This window comes from Hemiscyllium ocellatum (assembly GCF_020745735.1).
Source record: "Hemiscyllium ocellatum isolate sHemOce1 chromosome 27 unlocalized genomic scaffold, sHemOce1.pat.X.cur. SUPER_27_unloc_3, whole genome shotgun sequence".
NCBI lineage: Eukaryota > Metazoa > Chordata > Chondrichthyes > Orectolobiformes > Hemiscylliidae > Hemiscyllium > Hemiscyllium ocellatum.
The window spans coordinates 327,715-351,556 of record NW_026867498.1 but is presented as its reverse complement, the minus strand read 5'-3'; the positions used below and the strand labels follow the sequence as shown (position 1 = coordinate 351,556).

At 55.4% G+C, this 23,842-nt stretch overlaps 1 protein-coding gene across 1 annotated transcript in view; it reads right to left on the bottom strand.

Moving 5' to 3' along the window:
- Positions 1-13,647: 13,647 nt before the first annotated feature.
- The window catches only part of LOC132807996 (uncharacterized), a 32,013-nt gene continuing 21,818 nt past the window's right edge, over positions 13,648-23,842 (bottom strand). The window contains exons 10-13 of the mRNA XM_060821887.1: positions 19,936-20,268; positions 17,537-17,857; positions 14,935-15,325; positions 13,648-13,783 (exon numbers count right to left, since the gene is read on the bottom strand). Coding sequence (XP_060677870.1) covers positions 13,648-13,783; positions 14,935-15,325; positions 17,537-17,857; positions 19,936-20,268 — 1,181 coding nt within the window. The remainder of the gene's footprint in view (positions 13,784-14,934; positions 15,326-17,536; positions 17,858-19,935; positions 20,269-23,842) is intronic.

The window sequence follows — 23,842 nt, the reverse complement described above, 5'->3', positions numbered from 1 at the left end:
TGTGAGAAATAAATTATTCAGACACACTACCCCCCCCCGTGTGAGAAATAAATTATTCAGACACTGGCCCCCTGTGTGTTAGAAATAAATTATTCAGACACACTGACACCCCCGTGTGTGAGAAATAAATTATTCAGACACACTGACCCCACCGTGTGCGAGAACTAAATTATTGAGACACACTGCCCCCCGTGTGTGAGAAATAAATTATTCAGACACACTGCCCCCCGTGTGAGAAATAAATTATTCAGACAGACTGCCCCCCGTGTATGAGAAATAAATTATTCAGACACACTGCCCCCGTGTGAGAAATAAATTATTCAGACACACTGCCCCCCCGTGAGTGAGAAATAAATTATTCAGACACACTGCCCCCTCTGTGTGAGAAATAAATTATTCAGACACACTACCCCCCCCCCCCGTGTGACAAATAAATTATTCAGACACTGGCCCCCTGTGTGTTAGAAATAAATTATTCAGACACACTGACACCCCCGTGTGTGAGAAATAAATTATTCAGACACACTGCCCCCGTGTGAGAAATAAATTATTCAGACACACTAACCCCCGTGTGTGAGAAATAAATTATTCAGTCACACTGCCCCCCGTGTGAGAAATAAATTATTCAGACACTGGCCCCCCCGTGTGAGAAATAAATTATTCAGACACACTGACCCCAATGTTTGAGAAAAAAATTATTCAGACACACTGCCCCCGTGTGAGAAATAAATTATTCAGACACACTGCCCCCCGTGTGAGAAATAAATTATTCAGACACACTGCCCCCGTGTGTGAGAAATAAATTATTCAGACACACTGCCCCTCCATGTGTGAGAAATAAATTATTCAGACACACTGCACCCCCGTGTGTGAGAAATAAATTATTCAGACATACTGCACCCCCGTGTGTGAGAAATAAATTATTCAGACACACTGACCCCCCGTGTATGTGAGAAATAAATTATTCAGACACACTGACCCACCGTGTGTGTGAGAAATAAATTATTCAGTCACACTGCCCCCCCGTGAGTGAGAAATAAATTATTCAGACACACTGCCCCCCCGTGTGTGAGAAATAAATTATTCAGACACACTGACCCCCCGTGTGAGAAATAAATTATTCAGTCACACTGCCCCCCGTGAATGAGAAATAAATTATTCAGACACACTGCCCCTCCTGTCTGTCAGAAATAAATTATTCAGACACACTGCCCCCCCGTGTGTGAGAAAGATATTATTCAGACACACTGACCCCCCGTGTGTGAGAAATAAATTATTCAGACACACTGACCCCACCGTGTGCGAGAAATAAATTATTCAGACACACTGACCCCCCCTGTGTGTGAGAACTAAATTATTGAGACACACTGCCCCCCGTGTGTGAGAAATAAATTATTCATACACAATGACCCCCGTGTGTGCGAAATAAATTATTCAGACACACTGCCCCCGTGTGAGAAATAAATTATTCAGACACACTGCCCCCCCATGAGTGAGAAATAAATTATTCAGACACACTGCCCCCTCCGTGTGTGAGAAATAAATTATTCAGACACACTGCCCCCCCGTGTGAGAAATAAATTATTCAGACACACTGCACCCCCGTGTGTGAGAAATAAATTATTCAGACACACTACCCCCCCCCGTGTGAGAAATAAATTATTCAGACACACTGCCCCCCGTGTGAGAAATAAATTATTCAGACACACTGCACCCCCGTGTGTGAGAAATAAATTATTCAGACACACTACCCCCCCCGTGTGAGAAATAAATTATTCAGACACACTGCCCCCCCATGAGTGAGAAATAAATTATTCAGACACACTGACCCCACCGTGTGCGAGAACTAAATTATTGAGACACACTGCCCCCCGTGTGTGAGAAATAAATTATTCAGACACACTGCCCCCCCGTGAGTGAGAAATAAATTATTCAGACACACTGCCCCCTCTGTGTGAGAAATAAATTATTCAGACAGACTGGCCCCAATGTTTGAGAAAAAAATTATTCAGACACACTGCCCCCGTGTGAGAAATAAATTATTCAGACACACTGCCCCCTCCGTGATTAATAAATAATGTATTCAGACACACTGCCCCCCGTGTGTGAGAAATAAATTATTCAAACCCCGTACGTCACCCTCCCTCACACTGTGTGTGAGATTCTCTACATTGACTCAGTACAGCCTGAACACCCTTTGGGGGAGGCTGGGTCATGTGGGACTGGCACAGGGTGAGGGGTCACACTGCGACTGGCACAGGGTCAGGGGTCACACTGGGACTGGCACTGGGTCAGGTGTCACACTGCAACTGACACAGCGTCAGGGGTCGTACTGAGACTGGCACTGGGTCAGGGGTCACACTGGGACTGGCACAGGGTCTCACTATAACTGGAACAGGGCTGGGATCACGCTGGAACTGACACAGGCTCAGGGGTCACACTGAGACTGAAACAGGCTCAGGGGTCACGCTGAGACTGGAACGGGGTCAGGGGTCACGCTGAGACTGGAACCGGGTCAGGGGTCACGCTGAGACTGGAACAGAGTCAGGGGACACACTGCGACTGGAACGGGGTCAGGGGTCATGCTGAAACAGGAACGGGGTCGGGGACACACTGAGACTGGAACGGGGTCAGGGGTCACGCTGAAACAGGAACGGGGTCAGGGACACACTGAGACTGGAACGGGGTCAGGGGTCACGCTGAGACTGGCACAGCATCAGGGGTCGCACTGAAACTGGAACGGGGTCAGGGGTCACGCTGAGACTGGAACAGAGTCAGGGGACACACTGAGACTGGAACGGGGTCAGGGGTCACGCTGAAACAGGAACGGGGTCAGGGGACACACTGAGAGTGGAACGGGGTCAGGGGTCACACTGAAACTGGAACGGGGTCAGGGGTCATGCTGAGACTGGAACGGGGTCAGGGGTCACACTGAGACTGGAACGGGGTCAGGGGACACACAGAGACTGGAACGGGGTCAGGGGACACACTGACTGGAACGGGGTCAGGGGTCACACTGAGACTGGAACGGGGTCAGGGGTCACGCTGAAACAGGAAGGGGTCAGAGGACACACTGAGACTGGAACGGGGTCAGGGGACACACTGAGACTGGAACGGGGTCAGGGGACAGACTGAGAGTGGAACGGGGTCAGGGGTCACACTGAAACTGGAACGGGGTCAGGGGTCACGCTGAAACAGGAACGGGGTCAGGGGACACACTGAGACTGGAACGGGGTCAGGGGACACACTGAGACTGGAACGGGGTCAGGGGTCACGCTGAAACAGGAAGGGGTCAGAGGACACACAGACTGGAACGGGGTCAGGGGACACACTGAGACTGGAACGGGGTCAGGAGACAGACTGAGAGTGGAACGGGGTCAGGGGTCACACTGAAACTGGAACGGGGTCAGGGGTCACGCTGAAACAGGAACGGGGTCAGGGGACACACTGAGACTGGAACGGGGTCAGGGGACAGACTGAGAGTGGAACGGGGTCAGGGGTCACACTGAAACTGGAACGGGGTCAAGGGACAGACAGAGTGGAACGGGGTCAGGGGTCACACTGAGACTGCAACGGGGTCAGGGGTCACACTGAGGCTGGAACGGGGTCGGGGGGGACACTGAGACTGGGACGGGGTCAGGGGTCACACTGAGACTGGAAAGGGGTCAGGGGTCACACTGAGACTGGAAAGGGGTCGGGGTCACACTGAGATGGGAACGGGGTCAGGGGTCTCACTGAGACTGGAACGGGGTCAGGGGTCACACTGAGACTGGAACGGGGTCACACTGAGACTGGAACGGGGTCAGGGGTCACACTGACACTGGAACAGAGTCAGGGGACAGACTGAGAGTGGAACGGGGTCAGGGGTCTCACTGAGAGTGGAAGGTGTCGGGTGACACACTGAGACGGACACAGGGTCAGGGATCATACTGGAACTGGCACAGAGCCGGGGTCACAATGGGTCTGACACAGGGTGAGGGGTCACATGGAGACTGGAATGAGGTCAGGGGACACACTGAGACTGGAATGGGGTCAGGAGTTACACTGAGATTGGAACAGGGTCAGGGGTCACACTGAGACTGGAACGGGGTCAGAGGACACACTGAGATGGGAACGGGGTCAGGGGTCACACTGAAACTGGAACGGTTTCGGGGTCACACTGAGACTGGAGCGAGGTCAGGTGACAGGCTGAAAATGGAAAGGGGTCAGGGGTCACACTGAGACTGGAACGGGATCAGGGGACAGACTGAGACAGGAACGGGGTCAGGGGTCACACAGAGTGGAACGGGATCAGGGGTCTCACTGAGAGTGGAATGGTGTCAGGTGACACACTAAGATGGACACATGGTCAGGGGTCATACTGGAACTGGCACAGAGCCAGGGGTCACACTGGGACTGACACAGGGTCAGCGGTCACATTAGTACTGACCTAGGGCCAGGGGTCACACTGGGACTGACACAGGATCAGGGGTCACACGGAGACTGGAATGAGGTCAGGGGACACACTGAGACTGGAACAGAGGTCACAGTGGGACTGACACGGGGTCAAGCGACAGACTGAGACTGGAACGGGGTCAGGGGTCCCACTGAGATGGGAACTGGGTCAGGGGTCACACTGAAACTGGAACGGTTTCGGGGTCACAATGAGACTGGAGCGAGGTCAGGTGACAGGCTGAAAATGGAAAAGGGTCAGGGGTCACACTGAGACTGGAACAGGGTCAGGGGACAGACAGAGAGTGGAACGGGGTCAGGGGTCATGCTGAAACAGGAACGGGGTCAGGGGACACACTGAGACAGGAACAGGCTCAAGGGGTCTCACTGAGAGTGGAACAGGGTCAGGGGTCTCACTGAGAGTGGAACAGGGTCAGGGGTCTCACTGAGAGTGGAACAGGGTCAGGGGTCTCACTGAGAGTGGAACGGGGTCAGAGGTGACACTGAAGAGTGGAACGGGGTCAGAGGCCACACAGACAGGAACAGGGTCAGGGGTCAGACTGAGCAAGTGAGAGTGAGAGTGGGAGAGAGCGATAGAGAGCAAGAGCGAGAGAGCGAGTGTGGGAGAATGGGAGAGAAATTTCGGGAGAGAGAGAGCGCATGGGAGAGAGAGTTGGAGACTGCAGGAGAGCGAGAGAGAGTGGGAGAGAGAGAGAGTGGGAGGGAGAGAGAGTGGGAGGGAGAGAATGGTAGAGAGTGGGAAAGAGAGTGGGATAGTGAGAGAGTGGGAGAGAGAGAGTATGGGAGAGAGAGCGTGGGAGAGAGTAGGAGAAAAAGAGTGGGAGAGAGAGTGGGAGAGAGAGTGGGAGAGAGAGGGGGAGAGAGAGGGGGAGAGAGAGGGGGAGAGAGGGGGGGAGAGAGGGGGGGGGAGAGAGGGGGGGAGAGGGGGGGAGAGAGAGAGGGGGGGAGAGAGGGGGGGGAGAGAGGGGGAGAGAGAGGGGGAGAGAGAGGGGAGAGAGAGGGGGAGAGAGGGGGGGGAGAGAGAGGGGGAGAGAGGGGGGGAGAGAGAGGGGGAGAAAGGGAGTGGGGGGGGTGAGGGGGAGAGAGGGGGAAAGAGGGGGAGAGAGGAGGAGAGTGGGAGAAGAGAGGGAGCATGGGAGGAGCGAGAGGGAGCTGGAGGGAGTGAGAGAGAGGGGGACAAAAGGGGAGGGGGAGAGAGGGGGAGAAAGAGGGAGTGAGAGGGAGCTGGTGGGAGTGAGAGCGGGGGAGAGGGGAGAGAGAGGGGTGAGAGGGGGAAGAAAGGGGGAGAGAGGGGACAGAGAGTGGGAGAGAGGGGGCGAGGGGGGGAGCGAGAGGGAGCTGGAGGGAGTGAGAGAGAGGGGGGAGAGAGGGGGAGAAAGAGGGAGTGAGAGGGAGCTGGTGGGAGTGAGAGCGGGGGGAGAGGGGAGAGAGGGGACAGAGAGTGGGGAGAGGGGGCGAGGGGGGGAGCGAGAGGGAGCTGGTGGGAGTGAAAGAGCAGGGGAGAGAGGGGGGAGAGAGGGGGAGAGGGAGCTGGAGGGAGTGAGAGAGAGGGGGGAGAGAGGGGGAGAAAGAGGGAGTGAGAGGGAGCTGGTGGGAGTGAAAGAGAAGGGGAGAGAGGGGAGAGGGAGGAGCGAGAGAACGGGGGAGAGGAGGGGGGAGAGAGGAGGAGCAAGAGAGAACGGGAGAGAGTAGGAGAGAGGGGGAAGAGAGGGGGAGAGGGAGTGAGAGAAGGGGGGAGAGAGGGGAGGGGGGAGCAAGAGGGGGCTAGTGGGAGCGAGAGACCGGGGCAGAGAGGGAGGAGGGGAGAGAGAGGGGGGAGAGAGCGGGAGAGAGGAGGAGCGAGAGAGAATGGGAGAGAGCGGGGAGAGAGGGGGGAGAGAGGGGAAGAGGAGAGGAGAGAGGGGGAGAGAAGGGGAGAGAGGGGGGGAGGGGAGAGAGGGGGGAGAGGAGAGAGGGGGAGAGGGAGTGAGAGAGGGAACGGGAGAGAGCGGGATGGGGGGGAGAGAGAGGGGGAGAGGGGGAGCGAGAGGGAGCTGGTGGGAGTGAGAGAGTGGTGGAGAGATGGGGGGAGAGGGGGGAGAGAGGGGGAAAGAGGAGGAGCGAGAGAGAATGGGAGAGAGCGGGGAGAGAGAGGGAGAGGGGAGAGAGGGGAAGAGAGGGGAGAGGGGGGAGAGAAGGGGAGAGAAGGGGAGAGAGGGGGGAGAGGGGGGAGAGAGGGGGAGAGGGGAGTGAGAGAGGGAACGGGAGAGAGAGCGGGAGGGGGGGGGGAGAGAGAGGGGGAGGGGGGAGCAAGAGGGAGCTAGTGGGAGTGAGAGTGTGGGGAGGGGTGAGAGAGGAGGGAGAGAGGAGGAGCGAGAGGGAACAGGAGAGAGCGGGAGGGGGGGAGAGAGGGGCAGAGAGGGGGAGAGAGGGGGGAGCGAGAGGGAGCTGGTGGGAGTGAGAGAGTGGGGAGGGGTGAGAGAGGAGGGAGAGAGAGGAGGAGAGGGGAGAGTGAGAGGGAACTGGTGGGAGTGAGAGAGCAGGGGAGAGAGGGGGAGAGAGGGGGGGAGCGAGAGGGAGCTGGTGGGAGTGAGAGAGAGGGGGAGAGAAGGGGGAGAGAGGAGGAGAGGGGAGAGTGAGAGGGAACTGGTGGGAGTGAGAGAGCAGGGGAGAGAGGGGGAGAGTGGGGGGGAGAGAGGGCGAGAGAAGAGGAGTGAGAGGGAGCTGGAGGGAGTGAGAGAACGGGGGAGAGAGGGTGGAGAGAGGGGAGAGAGAGGGGGACAGAGGAGGAGCGAGAGAGAGTGGGAGAGAGCAGGAGAGAGAGGGGGAGAGTAGGAGAGCGCGGGAGAGCGCTGGGAACGAGAGCGAGCTGGAGGGAGTGAGAGAGCGCGGGAGAGAGAGGGAGAGAGGGGGCAGCGAGTGGGAGCAAGAGGGAACGAGAGAGCGCACGGGAGAGAGAGAGAGAGAGAGAGAGAGAGAGCGCGAGACAGCTGCAATCTCCCCCAGGGATGGAATCCCAGGATTCAGACCCAGAAAGGAACGGTCCCGATACATTTCCAAGTGGGGAAGGGGAGTGGGCTCGGAGGGGGATCTTGCAGGGGGCTGGTGTTTCCATATATCTGCTACCCCCTCGGAAGTGGCCGTGGGTTTCTGTAAGGACTGAGTCCAGCACAGGCAAAATGTTATTAAACTGGAGAGGGCTCAGAAACGACTGACCAGGATGCTGGAGGGTTTGAGCTACGGGGAGAGTCTGGGGCTATTTTCCATGGAGCATCAGAGACTAAGGGGTGACCTTATAGAGGTTTATAAAATCATGAGGGGTGTGGACAGGGTAAATAAACAAGTTCTTTTCCCTTTGGGGTGGGGGAAAAGAACTAGGGGGGCCATAGGGTGAGAGGGGGCAACATTTTCCCCCAGAGGGTGGTGCATGTGTGGAATGAGCTGCCAGAGGAAGTGGGGGAGGCTGGGACAATGACAGCATTGAAAAGGGGACAGGAATAGGAAGAGGTTTGGAGGAAGATGGGCCAAGTGCTGCGGAATGGGACTGGATTAGGTTGGGAAATCTGGTCAGCATGGACAAGATGGGCCGAAGGGTCTGTTTCTGTGCTGTACATCTCTGTGACTCTACAATCGGAAGGGTGGGGGGGAGTGTTGAGTGACCAGGGGGTAGTTTTTGGATTTTGAGTGACAGACCAGACTAAACCCCTGGACTCACATCAGGAGCTGACTTCAACCCTGAGCATTAAGTGACTGAAAGCAAAGGGTGAGGTGTGGGCTTCCAGGTCTGGCTCCATTGGTCACTTTACTGGGCTGTAACTGGAATAAACTTTATACTAAACCCTACTGTCCAAGAACCAGCAAAAGAAAGAAGCATTTGTCTACTGCACACTGCTGTAAAATGCCATGTAATAAGAGATTATGTAACAAGGAAGCAGCAATCGCTCCAATACAGTAACATGCAATAAACGCAGCCTTTCCAAATGCCGAAGCTAACTCTCTCACACAACATTTCTCCAGCCCAACCAGGAAGAGGGTCACGAGAAAATCCTGGTGAAGGGAGGGAGGGAGGGAGAGAGACACAGAGAGAGAGAGAGAGGTGTGGGCAGTCCCTGCACTCAACGTCCGAACCCCAACCCCAACTCCTGAAAGGGGAATCCCCCTGGCGTTGTGGGAGCAGGACTCCACCCGGTCAGGCTGCTTCTATTGTAGCAGCTTCACAACACCTTATCGGCTTGGAACAGGCCATTCGGACCTGCTCAGTCGCAAACTGCCTACATCAAAACTGAGGATCAGCTGGAACTACACCTCTTCGAACAAGAGTAACGTCACGGGGTGGAGGGGCATCGGGGATTTACTGACCGGGGAGGGTATTGAGTGACTGGAGGAGTGGGGGTTGACTAAGCGGGAGCAGTGTTTCATGACCAGAAGGCAGTGTTGAGGGACCGCAGGGGTGGGGATGAGTGACTGGGGCAGACTGTTGAGCGTCCGGGGAAGATATGTTGAAGGACCGGAGGGGGTTTATTGAGTGACTGGGGGAGCAGTGTTAAGTGACCGGGGGGCAGTTAAGGAACTGGGGGTGTGGGGTGTGAGTGTTGGGTGACTGGGGTGGGTGGGGTGGGGGGAGGAAGAAGTGTTGTGTGAGCGGGGGAGTGTATGGGGGGTGTGGTGTTGGGTTACCGGGGCAGATGGGTGGGTGTTGAGTGATGGGGAGATGTTGAGTGAGGCGTGAGGGGGTGGGTGTTGAGTGAGCTGGGAGGGGGTTGGGTGTTGAGTGAGCTAGGAGGGGGTAGGTGTTGGGTGAGTTGGGAGGGGGTTTGGTGTTGAGTGAGCTGGGAGCAGATGGGTGTTGAGTGAGCTGGGAGGAGGGTAGGTGTTGAGGGAGCTGGGAGGGGGTGGGTGCTCAGTGAGCTCGGTGGGGGTTGGGTAATGGGGAGATATTGAGTGAGCTGGGAGGGGCTGGGTGCTCAGTGAGCTGGGAGGGGGGTGGGTGCCTGGGGGGTGGTGAGTGCTGGGTGAGCTGGGAGAGTGTTGGCTACCTGGGGAGGGGGTGGGTGTTGAGTGAACTGGGAGGGAGTAGGTGCTGAGCAGGGAGGGGGTGGGTGTTGAGTGAGCTGGGAGGGTGTGGGTATTGAGTGTCTGGGGAGGGAGTGGGTGTTGAGTGAGCTGGGAGGGGGTGGGAACTGAGTGAGCTGGGAGGGGGTGGGCGTTGAATGAGCAGGGAGGGTGTGGATATTGAGTGTCTGGGGAGGGGGTGGGTATTGAGTGAGCTGGGGAGAGGGAGTGTTGAATGAGCTGGGAGGGGGTTAGGTGTTGAGTGTCTGGGGAAGGGGTGGGTGTTGAGGGAGCAGGGAGAGGGTTGGGTGTTGAGTGAATGGGGAGGGGGTGGGTGTTGTGTGAGCTGAGAAGGGTGGGGTGCTGAGTGGGTTGGGAGGGGGTTAGGTGCCGGGGTGCGGGTGGGTGTTGAGTGAGCTGGGAGTGAGGTGGGTGCTGAGTGAGCTGGGAGGAGGTGGGTGTCGGGTGCTTGGTGGGGGGGTTGGGTGTGAGTGAGCGGGATGTGGGAGTTGAGTGAGCTGGGAGGGGTTGGGCGTTCAGTGAGTTGGGAGGGGGTTAGATGATGAGTGAGCTGGGAGAGGGTTGGTATTGAGTGTCTGGGGAGGGGTGGGCGTTGAGTGAGCTGGGAGGGGTTGGGTGTGAGTGAGCTCAGAGGTGGTGTGTGTTGAGTGAGCAGGGAGGGGGTGGGTCCTGAGTGAGTTGGGAGGGGGTGGTTGTTGGGTAAGCTGGGAGGGGGTTTGGTGTTGAGTGAGTGAGGAGGGTGTGGGTGTTGAGTGGGTTGGGAGGGGGCTGGGTGTGAGTGAAATGGGAGGGGGTTGGGTGTGAGTAGGTTGGGAGGGGGGTGGGTGTGAGTGAGCTGGGAGGGGGTGGCTGTGAGTGGGCTGGGAGGGGGTGGGTGTGAGTGGGTTGGGAGGGGGGTGGGTGTGAGTGAGCTGGGAGGGGGTGGGTGTGAGTGGGCTGGGAGGGAGTGGGGTTGGGAATGGGATGGATGTGAGTGAGCTGGGAGGGGGTTGGGTGTGAGTGGGTAGGGAGGGGGTGGGTGTGAGTGAGCTGGGAGGGGGGTGGATGTGAGTGGGTTGGGAGGGGGTGGGTGTGAGTGGGTAGGGAGGGGGGTTGGTGTGAGTGGGTAGGGAGTGGAGTGGGTGCGAGTGGGTAGGGAGGGGGGTAGGTGTGAGTGGGTAGGGAGTGGAGTGGGTGCGAGTGGGTAGGGAGGGGGGTGGGTGTGAGTGGGTAGGGAGTGGAGTGGGTGCGAGTGGGTAGGGAGGGGGGTGGGTGTGAGTGGGTAGGGAGTGGAGTGGGTGTGAGTGGGTAGGGAGGGGGTAGGTGTGAGTGGGTAGGGAGTGGAGTGGGTAGGGAGGGGGGTGGGTGTGAGTGGGTAGGGAGTGGAGTGGGTGCGAGTGGGTAGGGAGGGGGGTGGGTGTGAGTGGGTAGGGAGTGGAGTGGGTGTGAGTGGGTAGGGAGGGGGTAGGTGTGAGTGGGTAGGGAGTGGAGTGGGTAGGGAGGGGGGTGGGTGTGAGTGGGTAGGGAGGGGGTAGGTGTGAGTGGGTAGGGAGTGGAGTGGGTGTGAGTGGGTAGGGAGTGGAGTGGGTGTGAGTGGGTAGGGAGTGGAGTGGGTGTGAGTGAGCTGGGAGGGGGATGGGTGCGAGTGGGTTGGGACTGGGGTGGGTTTGAGTGGGTTGAGAGGGGGGTGGGTGTGAGTGAGCTGGGAGGGGGTGTTGGGTGTGAGTGAGCTGGGAGGGGGTGTGAGTGGGTTGGGACTCAGGGTTGGGTGTGGGGTGTGAGTGGGCTGTATTGAGGGAGCTGGGAGTGGGGTGGGTGCTGTGAAGGTGGTGGGTATTGAGTGTCCAGGCACTGGGTGATGTGGTACGTCCTGTCCCTGCTGCTCCCCTCCCTCCCTGCTGCCCCCCCTTCCTGCCCCTCGGCCTGTACTCTCTGTCAGAGGGAACGCTGGAGAGCCGTCTCAATATTGGGATTCAGGTCGCTCCATCGCTGCATGTCGGTTCCCAGCCCCTCAATCCCTGCAAGGGCAAGAAAAGGGCATTGAGTGTCAGGCGCAATGTGCCTCCCATGATGCCAACCTCCTGGCACCAGCTTCCCCACCTCACGCAGTTATTACAAACCGGATTCCATTTAGAATGGGATCTTCCTGTGTCCAAGAGCCAGTGCCTTCACCCAGTACCCGTCCCATGGTGCAGGAGTCACTGGCGAGACCGGGATTGGTCTGATGCCCATCACTGCCCCCTTCTGCCCACGTCCCCGGGTACCTCAGGGCTCCTCAGGTGGCAGTGGGGACAGGAGTCTCTTGTTGGAGCCACTCCTGGTTTTGGGACTGGGATTGGGTTTCCTCTCCTATACCACCCAGGCCGAGGGTCAGAGAGTGCCCTCCAGGGGACTGGAGGGGAACTGCGGCAGTGTGTGGTACCCCAGCCTGTGACCTACAAGGGAGGCATGATGACTGTTTCTGTTTGCAAACCAACCTGTGTTCCTCTGAGGGTGCGATTTCCTTCAGGGGTACCGCGTCCGTTGCCCACAGGCTGTTGTGCGGGGGATGGTAATGGCCTGCTCACAAGAAAGAGCAAGAACAGTCAGAGGCACAGGGATAGCAAAGGGGTGTGGGTGTGTGTGTGTGTGTATATGTGTGTGTTCGTGTGTGTGTCTCAGTGTCTGTGTGTGTATGTGTATGTATACCTGTGCATGTGTATTTGCGTGTGCGTGCGTGAGTGTGAGAGAGTGAGCGTGTGTGTGTGAGAATGTGTGTAGGAACGTGTATGTGAGAGAGAATTTGTGAGTGTGTATGTGTGAGAGAGAGTGTTTGAGAGTAGTTGAGAGCGTGGTGCTGGAAAAGCACAGCAGGTCAGGCAGCATCTGGAATTCCCGATGTAGGGCTTTTCCCTGAACCATCGATTCTCCTGCTCCTCGGATGCTGCCTGACCTGCTGTGTTTTTCCAGCACCACATTCATGTTTCTGATCTGCAGTCCTCACTTTCTCCTTGTGTATGAGAGTGTGTGTGAGTCTGTGTGTGGGTGTTAATGTGTGAGCCTGTGTTTGTGTGTGAGAGAGAAGTGTGTGTCTGAGTGTTTGTGATTGAATGTGTGTATGTGTGAGTCTGTGTATGTGAGTGTGTGTGGGTGTGAGACTGTAAGAGTGTGTGAATTTGAGAGTGTGCGTGAGTCTGTGTGTGAGAGTGTGTGTAACTGCGTGTGTGTGTCTATGTGAGTGAGAGTGTCTGAGTGCGTGTGTGTTTGTGAGTGTGAGACACTGTGAGAATGAGAGAAAGAGGTTCTGTGGATGTGAGAGTACGTGAGAGAGTGAGAGAGAGAATGAGAGAGAGTGTGAGCGTGTGAGTGAGTGTGTGTGAGTGCGTGTGAGTGTCTATGTGAGTGAGAGTGTCTTAGTGCGTGTGAGTCTGTGACCATGTGTGCATATGTGTGAACGTGATTGTGTATGTGAGAGTGTGTAGGTGACTGTGGGTGTGTGCATGAGTGTGTCTCTGTGTATCTCAGGGTCAGTGTGTGCATGCCTGGGAGTGTGTCTGTGTTTGAGTACGTGTGGTGTGTGAGATTATGTCTTAGTGTGAGAATGTGAGTGTATATGTGTGTGTTTCAGATTGTGTGTGAACATGTGATAGTGTGTGTGAGAGTGTGAGTGTGTGTGTAAAAGTGTGTGCATGAGAATGTAAATTTGCGTGTGTCTGTGTAAGAGAGCGAGTGTGCATGTGAGAGTGTGAGGGTGTAAGTGTGTGCGTGAGAGAGGGAGTGGGTGTGTGAGTGTGTGTGTCTGTGTGTGAGAGTGCGTGTGCATGTGAGAGTGTAAGGGTGTATGTGTGAGAGAGTGGGTGTGTGGGAGAGTGTGTGTGTGAATGTGGGTGAGAGTGAATGTGTGAGGGTGTGTGTGTGTGAATGTGTGTGACAGTGAGTGTGTGTGTGTGAGAGAGTGTGTGTGAATGTGTGTGAGAGTGAGTGTGTGAGGGTGTAAGTGTGTGTGTGAGAGAGAGAGTGTGTGTGAGAGTGTGAGGGTGTAAGTGTGTGAGGGTGTAAGTGGGTGTGTGAGGGTGTAAGTGAGTGTGAGAGTGAGTATGAGTGAGTGATAGAGCAGGCTCCCAGATTCCGGCCTGTGCTCCTCTTCCCGTTCCCCTTGCTGCCGTCTCTCTGTCCCGAGGGAACCTACCTTTCCTCTTCCTGCAGCCCCTCCTGCCGCAGTGCAGACCGGCGAGAGTGGCTAAAGCAATGCAGAGAATGATCAGGCTGACGATAATAGAGCCCCAGAGCCATGGAGACTTCCTGAAGATTTCCACCCAGCCTGCAGACAGACAGAGAAGGGGGGGGGGGGGACAGGGTCAGGGAGGTTCACAGCGTGAGTTACCTCAACTCCCTGCCTCCTGCCCTTCCCCCTCACCCACCTTCCTCTCTCTAAAACCCTTCTCTCTCTGTCTCAGCCTTGAATATCCACAATGACCCACCCCACTTCTCTTCCACCTCAATCCCCCTCCCTCTGTCTGTCTCAGCCTCGAATACCCTCAATGTCCCTCCCTCCTGCCCTTTCCCCTTCAATCCCCCTCCTGCTCCCTCTCTGTCTCAGCCTTGAATACCCTCAATGTCCCTCCCTCCTGCCCTTTCCACCTCAATCCCCCTCCTGCTCCCTCTGTCTGTCTCAGCCTCGAATACCCTCAATGCCCCAGTCTCTGCGATAAAGAATCCCACAGATTCACTCCCCGTCCCCCTCGGAGAGTGAAGGGATTTCACCCCCGTCTCCCTCTTCAATAATGGGGTGACTCCCCCCTCTGGATCGCAGATTCTGCCACACGGCGGGTGGAAGGTGGAGCGGGGAAGCCATCTCTCCTTGTTGAATCTTGTCTGTTTCAATCTGGTCGTCTTTTGTTTATCTAAACTCCTGACAAAGCCAGATCCCAACTGACTCGTCCTCTCCCTCATCAGACAATCCCTGCATCCCTGGGATCGGCCAAGTGAAACTTCTCTGTACTGCCTATGATGGCTGGTCCATCCCTGCTTGGATACGGAGCCCCGAGTATTCACGGTATTCCAGCTGGGGTCTGACTCGTGCAGTTTTAGTAAAATCTCCCGGATTTTATATTCCATTTCCCGTCAAACCCATTCCCAGGATCCGTCTGGGGTCTGACTGAGCAGTTACACAATCGCAGCCAATCCCTCCCTCATGACTCTCCTCATGCAGTGATGAGTGAGTGAGGGAATGCGGGAGTGGGTGAAGGGATGAGGGAGTGAGGGACTGATAGAGTGAGTGACTGAGTGAGGAAATGAGTGAGCGAGTGACTGAGTGAGGGAGTGAGAGGAGGAGTGAGGGAATGAGTGACTGACTGAGAGAGTGAGGGGGTGAAGGACTGAGAGGGTGAGGGAGGGAGTCAGTGAGTAAGGGAGGAAGTAAGTGAGTGAGTGAGGACGTGGGACAGTGAGTTGGGGAGTGGGAGAGCCAACGCTGACACTGTCCTTCCTTGGGGATTTGCCTCTGGCCACGATGCCACTATACCTGAATCCTTCCGGAGCTGAGTCTCCTTCAGCCCTTCCAGGGTCTGGTGCCCCACCAGGCAGGTGAAGTTATACCCACTGTGCCAGTCTCGGGATGGCACAGAGAGCTGGCTGACTGTCTGGAAGGTCCCATGAGGGTCTGGTGTTACTGGGAAAGTAGTCACTCCCTCAGAGAGCTCCCGGCCCTGGCTACTCCAGCTCAGGTAGACATCTCCCGGGTAGAAGCCAGACACGAAGCAGGCCAGCGTAGTGCTCCCTCTGCCAGGGAGCTCTCCCTCCTCGTCCTCGTCTTCAGTCTCTATCACCAGCATCTGGACGGAGGGCTGCTTCCAAAGCTGGGCTGCAGTGGCACAGGAAGATCCCATTCAAACACTGCTCCCCAGGAAGTGAAGGTAGTTATCATGAAATAGCGCCAACCCCAGCCCTCCCCTCCACCAACATGATGGAGAGGGTCACTCCAGCAGGAATATTCCCCATCAGTGATCCTGTCTGGGTCACTGTGTCCGCTCTCCCAGCTCCTAACCCACCCCCTCTACACCCTAAACCACCCCCCCATCCAATACCCAAACCCTAGACACTAACCTTCTCCCCCAACAATATCTCTCTCTCCACCCTAACCCACCCTATCCAATACCCAAACCCTAGACCCTAACCGACCTCCCCAATCAATACACCCCTCCACACCTGAATCCAACCCCCAACCAATACTAAACCCCTAGACCCTAACCCATAATCAAAACAATACCCAACCCCTAAACCCTAAGCCACCTCCATCCAATACCAACACCTAGACCCCATCCCACCCCCAAGCAAATCCAACCCCTAACCCAGCCCCAAGCCAATACCCAACCAACAGACCCTAACCCACCCCAATCCAATAGCCAACCCCTAGACCATAACCGACCCCCTAACCAATGCCCAAACCCTAACCCACCCCCATCCAATACCCAACCCCTAAACCATAACCCACCCCAACCAAAACCCAACCCCCTAGATCCTAACCCACCCCAACCAAAACCCGACCCCGAGACACTAACCTCCCCAGCCAACATCCAAACCCTAGACCCCTACAAACCCTCCATCCAATACCCAACTACCAGACCTAACCCATCCCCTAAGCAATACCCAACTCCTAATCCCTAAAGTACCTCCCTCCATCCAATACCCAAAGCAGAGACTCTAACTCTCCCCCAATTCCAATAACAAAACTGTAGGCCCAAACCTACCCCCAACCGAAACCCCTCTGCACCCTAACCCACCCCCAACTAATACCCTACGCCTACACCCAAACCCTGGATTAGAGTGGTGCTGGAAAAGCACAGCAGTTCAGACAACATCCAGGGAGCAGGAAAATCGATGTTTCGGGCAAAGGCCCTTCATTCTGATGAAGGGCTTTTGCCCGAAACATCGATTTTCTTGCTACTTGGATGCTGCCTGAACTGCTGTGCTTTTCCAGCACCACTCTAATCCAGAATCTGGTTTCCAGCATCTGCAGTCATTGTCTTTACCTACACCAAAACCCACCCACCCATCCAATATGCAAACCCTATACCCAAAGCCAGGCCCCAACTAATATTCCCCTCCACCATAACCCACCCCCAAACAATACCCAACCCCCTACACTATAATCGTCCCCAACTATACCCAACCCCCAGACACTAACCCAACACCAACCAAAACCCAACCCCAGATGTTAACCCACCCCTCCAATACTCGACCCAGAGACCCTAACCCACTCCCCATCAAATACCCAACCCCCAGACACTTATCCAGCCCCAACCAAAACCCAACCCCAGACGTTACCCCACCCCGCCAATACCCAACCCAGAGAGTCTAAACCACTCCCCATCTAATACCCAACCTCTAGACCCAAATCCACCCCCAAACCAATACCCCACTCTAACTTCCCCATTCAATACTCCCCTATACACCCTAACACATCCCAATCCAACACACCTTCTAGACCCTAACCCACCCTCTAGACCCTAACCCACTACCAACCACCACCCCATACACCCCTATCCGCATTCAATATTCCCCTCTACACCCTATTCTCCAACCAATACCCCTCTAGACCCAAACCTAACCCCCATTAAGTACCCCCATGCAGACCCTAAATGCCATTCAATAGTCCCTTCGAAATCCTAGGCCCCATTGAAAACCCCTCTCTAGACCCTAACCCAGCCCCCATCAAATACCATTACCCACAATCGAATAATCCCCTCCAGACTCTAACCCAGACCCCAAATGAATAACCCCTTCACACCTGAACCCAGACCTCATCTAATATCCCTATCTAGCTCCTAGACTCCCCCATCCAATACTCCTAGATGCCATACCACTGCCCATTGAATACCCTCCCTCTGATCCTAACCCAACCAACGTCTAATACACCCGCTCTGGACCATAACCCTCCCCCCATCGAATACCCTTCCTCTAGACTCTGCCGCTGCCCTATCCCATAACCTCCATTGAGACCCTAACCCACTCTCCCATCCAATACCCTCCCTCCAGATTGACCCACCCCCTGACCTCATTGTCCCAAGCTCACCGTCTGCCACATGAAGAGTGGTGCTTATGGGATCGGACTGTGCATTTGCAAGCTGACAGCTGTAACTGGTCCCTGCCTCCCAGTCCTTCCGTGCCAACGTTAACTCATTCTGGGCACTGTAGCTACCATCCTCATTGGCAGTTGGTACCAGGATCCGGGAAGACCCGGGAACCTCCAGTCCCTGAGCCTTCCAGAGCAAGGTGATGGGCTCAGGGATGAACAGGGTGGCTACGCAGTGCAGAGTCGCAGTCCGCTTGGTCACCATCTCCCGGATAGATGGAGGGATCACTCGGAGAGATGGATGTCGGATGGAGACAGAAGCTGAGAGAGAGAGAGGGAGATTGAGAGAGAGTCAGAGAGAGGTAGAGATTGAGAGAGAGGGAGGGATTGAGAGATGGAGAGACAGAGAGAGAGATAAACAGGGATAGAGAGAGAAATTGAGAGAGAGAGAGATTGAGATAGAACACGAGAGAGAGAATTAGAGATAGAGATAGAGCCAGAGAGAGAAGCAGAGAGAGCACCAGAGCGAGAGAGAGAGAGAGAGAGACAGAGAGCGAACCAGCGAGAGAGCGCTCCAGAGAGAGCACCAGAGAGAGAGCCAGAGAGAGCGCCAGAGGGAGAGCACCAGAGCGAGAGCCATAACGAGGGCCAGAGAGAGCGCCAGAGAGAGTGAGAGCCAGAGCGAGAGCCAGAGAGAGAGCCAGACAGATAGTGAGCCAGAGAGAGCGCTCCAGAGCGAGAGCCAGAGAGAGTGTCAGAGAGAGAGAGAGAGAGAGAGCACCTGAGCGAGAGCCAGAGTGAGATCCAAAGAAAAAGCCAGAGAGAGCGCCAGATGGAGAAAGAGCCAGAGCGAACACCAGAGAGAGAGAGAGAGAGCCAGATCAACAGCCAGAGAAAGAGAGCCAGAGCGAGAGCCAGAAAGAGAGCCAAAGAGAGAGAGAGAGAGCCAGAGCAAGAGACAGAGAAAGAGAGCCAGAGCGAGAGCCAGAGAGAGAGAAAGAGAGCGCCTGGTTCTCCCAGTGTGGGTGTCAGTGAAAGATACGGATACAGAAACTGCTCACGGTGCTCCCAGTCTGGGTCTCACCAAGGGATACAGAGATGGGAACTGTGCACGGTGCTCCGGGTTTGGTCTGAACGAGGGATACAGAGACAAGAATTGTGCACTGTGCTCCAAATGTGGGTCTGACTGAGGGATACAGAGATGGGAACTATGCATGATGCTCCAGGTTTGGTCTGACCGAGGGTTACGGAGATGGAAACTGTGCACGGTGCTCCAAGTGTGGGTCTAACTGAGGGATAGAGAGACGGGAACTGTGCACGGTGCTCCGAGTGTTGATCTGACTGAGGGTTAGTTAAATTGGAACTGTGCACGGTGCTCTCTTTGTGGGTTTGACCGAGGGATAGTGAGACAGGAACTGTGCAGGGCATTCCAAGTGTGTCAGATCAAGGGAAATAGAGACAGGAATGGTCCACTGAGCTCCGAGTGTTGGTCTGACCGAGAGATACGGAGACAGATACTGTGCATGGCACTCCGAGTGTGGGTCTGACAGAGGGATACAGAGACAGGAACTGTGCACGGTGCTCCGAGTGTGGGTCTGACAGTGGGATAGAGAGACGGGAACTGTGCACGGTGCTCTGAGTGTGGGTCTAACCAAAGGATACAGAGACGGGAACAGTGCACAGTACTCGGAAAGTGAGTCTGACCGAGGGATACAGAGACGGGAACTGTGCACAGTGCTCCGAGTGTGAGTCTGACCGAGCGAGAGGGAAACGGTGCACAGAACTCGGAATATCTAACATGGAAGATGCTGGCTGAGAGGTGAAGAGCTGGGAACTTGGGATTGAGGGGAAACCGGGAATGGAGCAGGGAGAGTGCAACTCCATTGGAAGGGAATGTGAAGGGGGTGTGGCTCAGACTGCGTCAGGAAGAGGGATGGCAGGGGGAAGGAGTAGGAGTGAGTGAGTGCGCGAGTGAGTCAGGGAGGGAGGGAGTGCAGGCATGAGTGAAGGAGTGAGTGAGTGACTGAGGTAATGACTCAGGTGGTGAGGGACTGAGTGAGGAATGAGGGAGAGAGTAAGGGAGAGAGTGAAGGGGTGAGGGAGGGAGTGAGGGTGTGAGTGAAGAGGTGAGTGAGCGAGGGAATACAGGAGTGAGGGAATGAACGGTGAAGGGATGAGAGAGTGATGGAGTGAGGGGGTGAATGAGTGAGTGAGGGAAGGAATGAGGGGGAGAGTAAGTGAGAGGGTGAGTGAGAGACTGAGTGAGGGAGTCAGTGAGGGAGTGGGGGAGTGAGTTATGGAATGGGAGAGTGAGTGAGAGTGTGAGTGGAGGAGTGGGAGAGACAGCATTGACACTGTCCTTCCTTGAGGATTTGTCTCTGGCCACGATGCCACTATACCTGAATCCTTCCGGAGCTGAGTCTCCTTCAGCCCTTCCAGGGCCTGGTGTCCCACCAGGCAGGTGAAGTTATACCCACTGAGCCAGTCTCGGGATGGCACAGAGAGCTGGCTGACTGTGTGGAAGGTCCCATGAGGGTCTGGTGTGACTGGGAAAGTAGTCACTCCCTCAGAGAGCTCCCGGCCCTGGCTCCTCCAGCTCACGTAGACATCTCCCGGGTAGAAGCCAGACACGAAGCAGGCCAGCGTAGTGTTCCCGCTGCCAGGGAGCTCTCCCTCCTCGTCCTCGGTCTCCATCACCAGCATCTGGACAGAGGGCTGCTTCCAAAGCTGGGCTGCAGTGGCACAGGAAGATCCCATTGAAATGCCTCCCTCCAGGAGTTGAATGTAGTTATGAGGTAATACACCCAACTCCCGTCTTCCCCCTCACCAACACCCCAACGTGATGGAGAGGGTCACTCCAGCAGGAATATTCCTCATCAGTTATCATGTCCAGGTTACGACGTCAGCTCTCCCAGCCCCTAACCCAACCCTCCATTCAATACCCTCAAAGAGCCTAACCAACCCGCCAACCAATACACAACCCAGAGACCCTAACCCACTCCCCATCCAATTACCAACTCCGAAACACTAACTCACACCCCATCCAATACACAACCCCTAAACCCTAACCCACTCCCCATCCAATACACAACGCCTAAACCCTAACCCACACCCCATCCCGTACCCAACCCCTAAACCCTAACCCACACCCCATCCAATACCCAACCCCTAAACCCTAACCCACTCCACATCCAATACCCAACCCCTAAAACCTAACCCACTCCCCATTCAATACCCAACCCCTAATCCCCAACCCACTCCCCATCCAATACACAACCCCTAAATCCTAACCCACTCCCCATCCAATACCCAACTCTTAATCCCTAACCCACTCCCCATCCAATATCCAACACCTAAACCCTAACCCACTCCACATGCAATACCAAACCTCTAAACCCTAACCCACACCCCATCCAATACCCAACCCCTAAATCCTAACCCACTCACCATCCAATACCAAACCCCTAATCCCCAACCCACCCCCCTTCCAATACCCAGCCCCTAAACCCTAACCCACTCCCGATCCAATGCCCAACCCCTCATCCCTAACCCACTCCACATCCAATACCAAACCCCTAAACCCTAACCCACTCCCCATTCAATACCCAATCCCTAAACCCTAACCCACTCCCCATCCAATACCCAATCCCTAACCCACTCCACATCCAATACCCAACCCCTCATCCCTAACCCACACCACATCCAATACCCAACCCCTCATCCCTAACCCACTCCCCATCCAATAGCCAACACCTAATCCCCAACCCACTCCCCATCCAATACCAAATCCCTAAACCCTAACCCACTCCCCCACCAATACACAACCTCTAAACCCTCCCACTCCCCATCCAATACCCAAACCCTAATCCCTAACCCACTCCCCATCCAATACCCAACCCCTCATCCCTAACCCACTCCCCATCCAATACCCAACCCCTAAACCCTAACCCACTCACTATCCAATACCCAAGCCCTCATCCCTAACCCACTCCCCATCCAATACCCAATCCCTAACCCACTCCCCATCCAATACCCAACCCCTAAACCCTAACCCACTCCCCATCCAATACCCAACCCCTAATCCCTAACCCACGCCCCGCCAAAACCCAACCCCTAATCCCTAACCCACTCCCCATCCAATACACAACCCCTAAACCCTAACCCACTCCCCGTCCAAAACCCAACCCCTCAACCCTATCCCACTCCCCATCCAATACCCAACCCCTAAACCCTAACCCACTCCCCGACCAAAACCCAACCCCTAAACCCTAACCCACTCCCCATCCAATACACAACCCCTAAACCCTAACCCACTCCCCGTCCAAAACCCAACCCCTAATCCCTAACCCACTCCCCATCCAATACCCAACCCCTAAACCCTAACCCACTCTCCGTCCAATACCCAACCCCTAAAGCCTAACACACTCTCACATCCCGTACCCAACCCCTAATCCTAATACACTCTTTGTCCAATACACAACCCGGAAACACTAACCCACCCAAATATAACCAACACCTAGACCTGAACCCAGCCCCAACCAATACCCCTCTGCACCCAAACCAAACCCCATCCAATCCCCAATACCTAGACCCTAACTCACACCCCATCCAATACCCAACTCTTAATCCCTAACCCACTCCCCATCCAATATCCAACACCTAAACCCAAACCCACTCCCCATCCAATACTAAACCCCTAAACCCTAACCCACTCCCCATCTAATACCCAACACCTAATCCCTAACCCACTCCCCATCCAATACACAACCACTAAACCCTAACCCACACCCCATCCCGTACGCAACCCCCAAACCTTAACCCACTCCCCATCCAATACCCAACCCCTAATCCCTAACGCATTCCCCGTCCAAAACCCAACCCCTAATCCCTAACCCACTCCCCGTCCAAAACCCAACCCCTAAACCCTAACCCACCCCCCATCCAATACACAACCCCTAAACCCTAACCCACTCCCCATCCAATACCCAACCCCTAAACCCTAACCCACCCCCCTTCCAATACCCAACCCCTAAACCCTAACCCACTCCCCATCCAATACCCAACCCCTCATCCCTAACCCACTCCACATCCAGTACCCAACCCCTCATCCCTTACCCACTCCTCATTCAATACTCAACCCCTAAACCCTAACCCACTCCCCATCCAATATCCAACCCCTAAACCCTAACCCACTCCCCATCCAATACACAACCCCTAATCCCCAACCCAACCCCCTTCCAATACCCAACCACTAAACCCTAACCCACTCCCCATCCAATACCCAACCCCTCATCCCTAACCCACTCCACATCCAATACCCAACCCCTCATCCCTAAACCACTCCCCATCCAATACCCAACCCCTAAACCCTAACCCACTCACTATCCAATACCCAGGCCCTCATCCCTAACCCACTCCCTATCCAATACCGAACCCCTAATCCCTAACCCACTCCCCATCCAATACCCAACCCCTAAACCCTAACCCACTCCCCATCCAATACCCAACCCCTAATCCCTAACCCACTCCCCGTCCAAAACCCAACCACTAATCCCTAACCCACTCCCCATCCAATACACAACCCCTAAACCCTAACCCACTCCCCGTCCAAAACCCAACCCCTAAACCCTATCCCACTCCCCATCCAATACCCAACCCCTAAACCCTAACCCACTCCCCGACCAAAACCCAACCCCTAAACCCTAACCCACTCCCCATCCAATACACAACCCCTAAACCCTAACCCACTCCCCGTCCAAAACCCAACCCCTAATCCCTAACCCACTCCCCATCCAATACCCAACCCCTAAACCCTAACCCACTCTCCGTCCAATACCCAACCCCTAAAGCCTAACACACTCTCACATCCCGTACCCAACCCCTAATCCTAATACACTCTTTGTCCAATACACAACCCGGAAACACTAACCCACCCAAATATAACCAACACCTAGACCTGAACCCACCCCCAACCAATACCCCTCTGCACCCAAACCAAACCCCATCCAATCCCCAATACCTAGACCCTAACTCACACCCCATCCAATACCCAACTCCGACACCCAAACCCTCCCTATCAAATATGTAAACCCTAGACCCTAACCCATTCTACAACCAATACCCTTCTACACCGTAACCCACCCCTAACTAAAACCCAACTCCTGCACCCAAACTCACCCCTCCAGTATCTCAACCCTAGAACCTAACCCATTCCCCAACCAATACTCCCACACCCTAAACCTTCTCCCAACTAACACCCAACCCCCAGACCCTATTCCTCCCCAACCTATATGCAATTCCTAGACT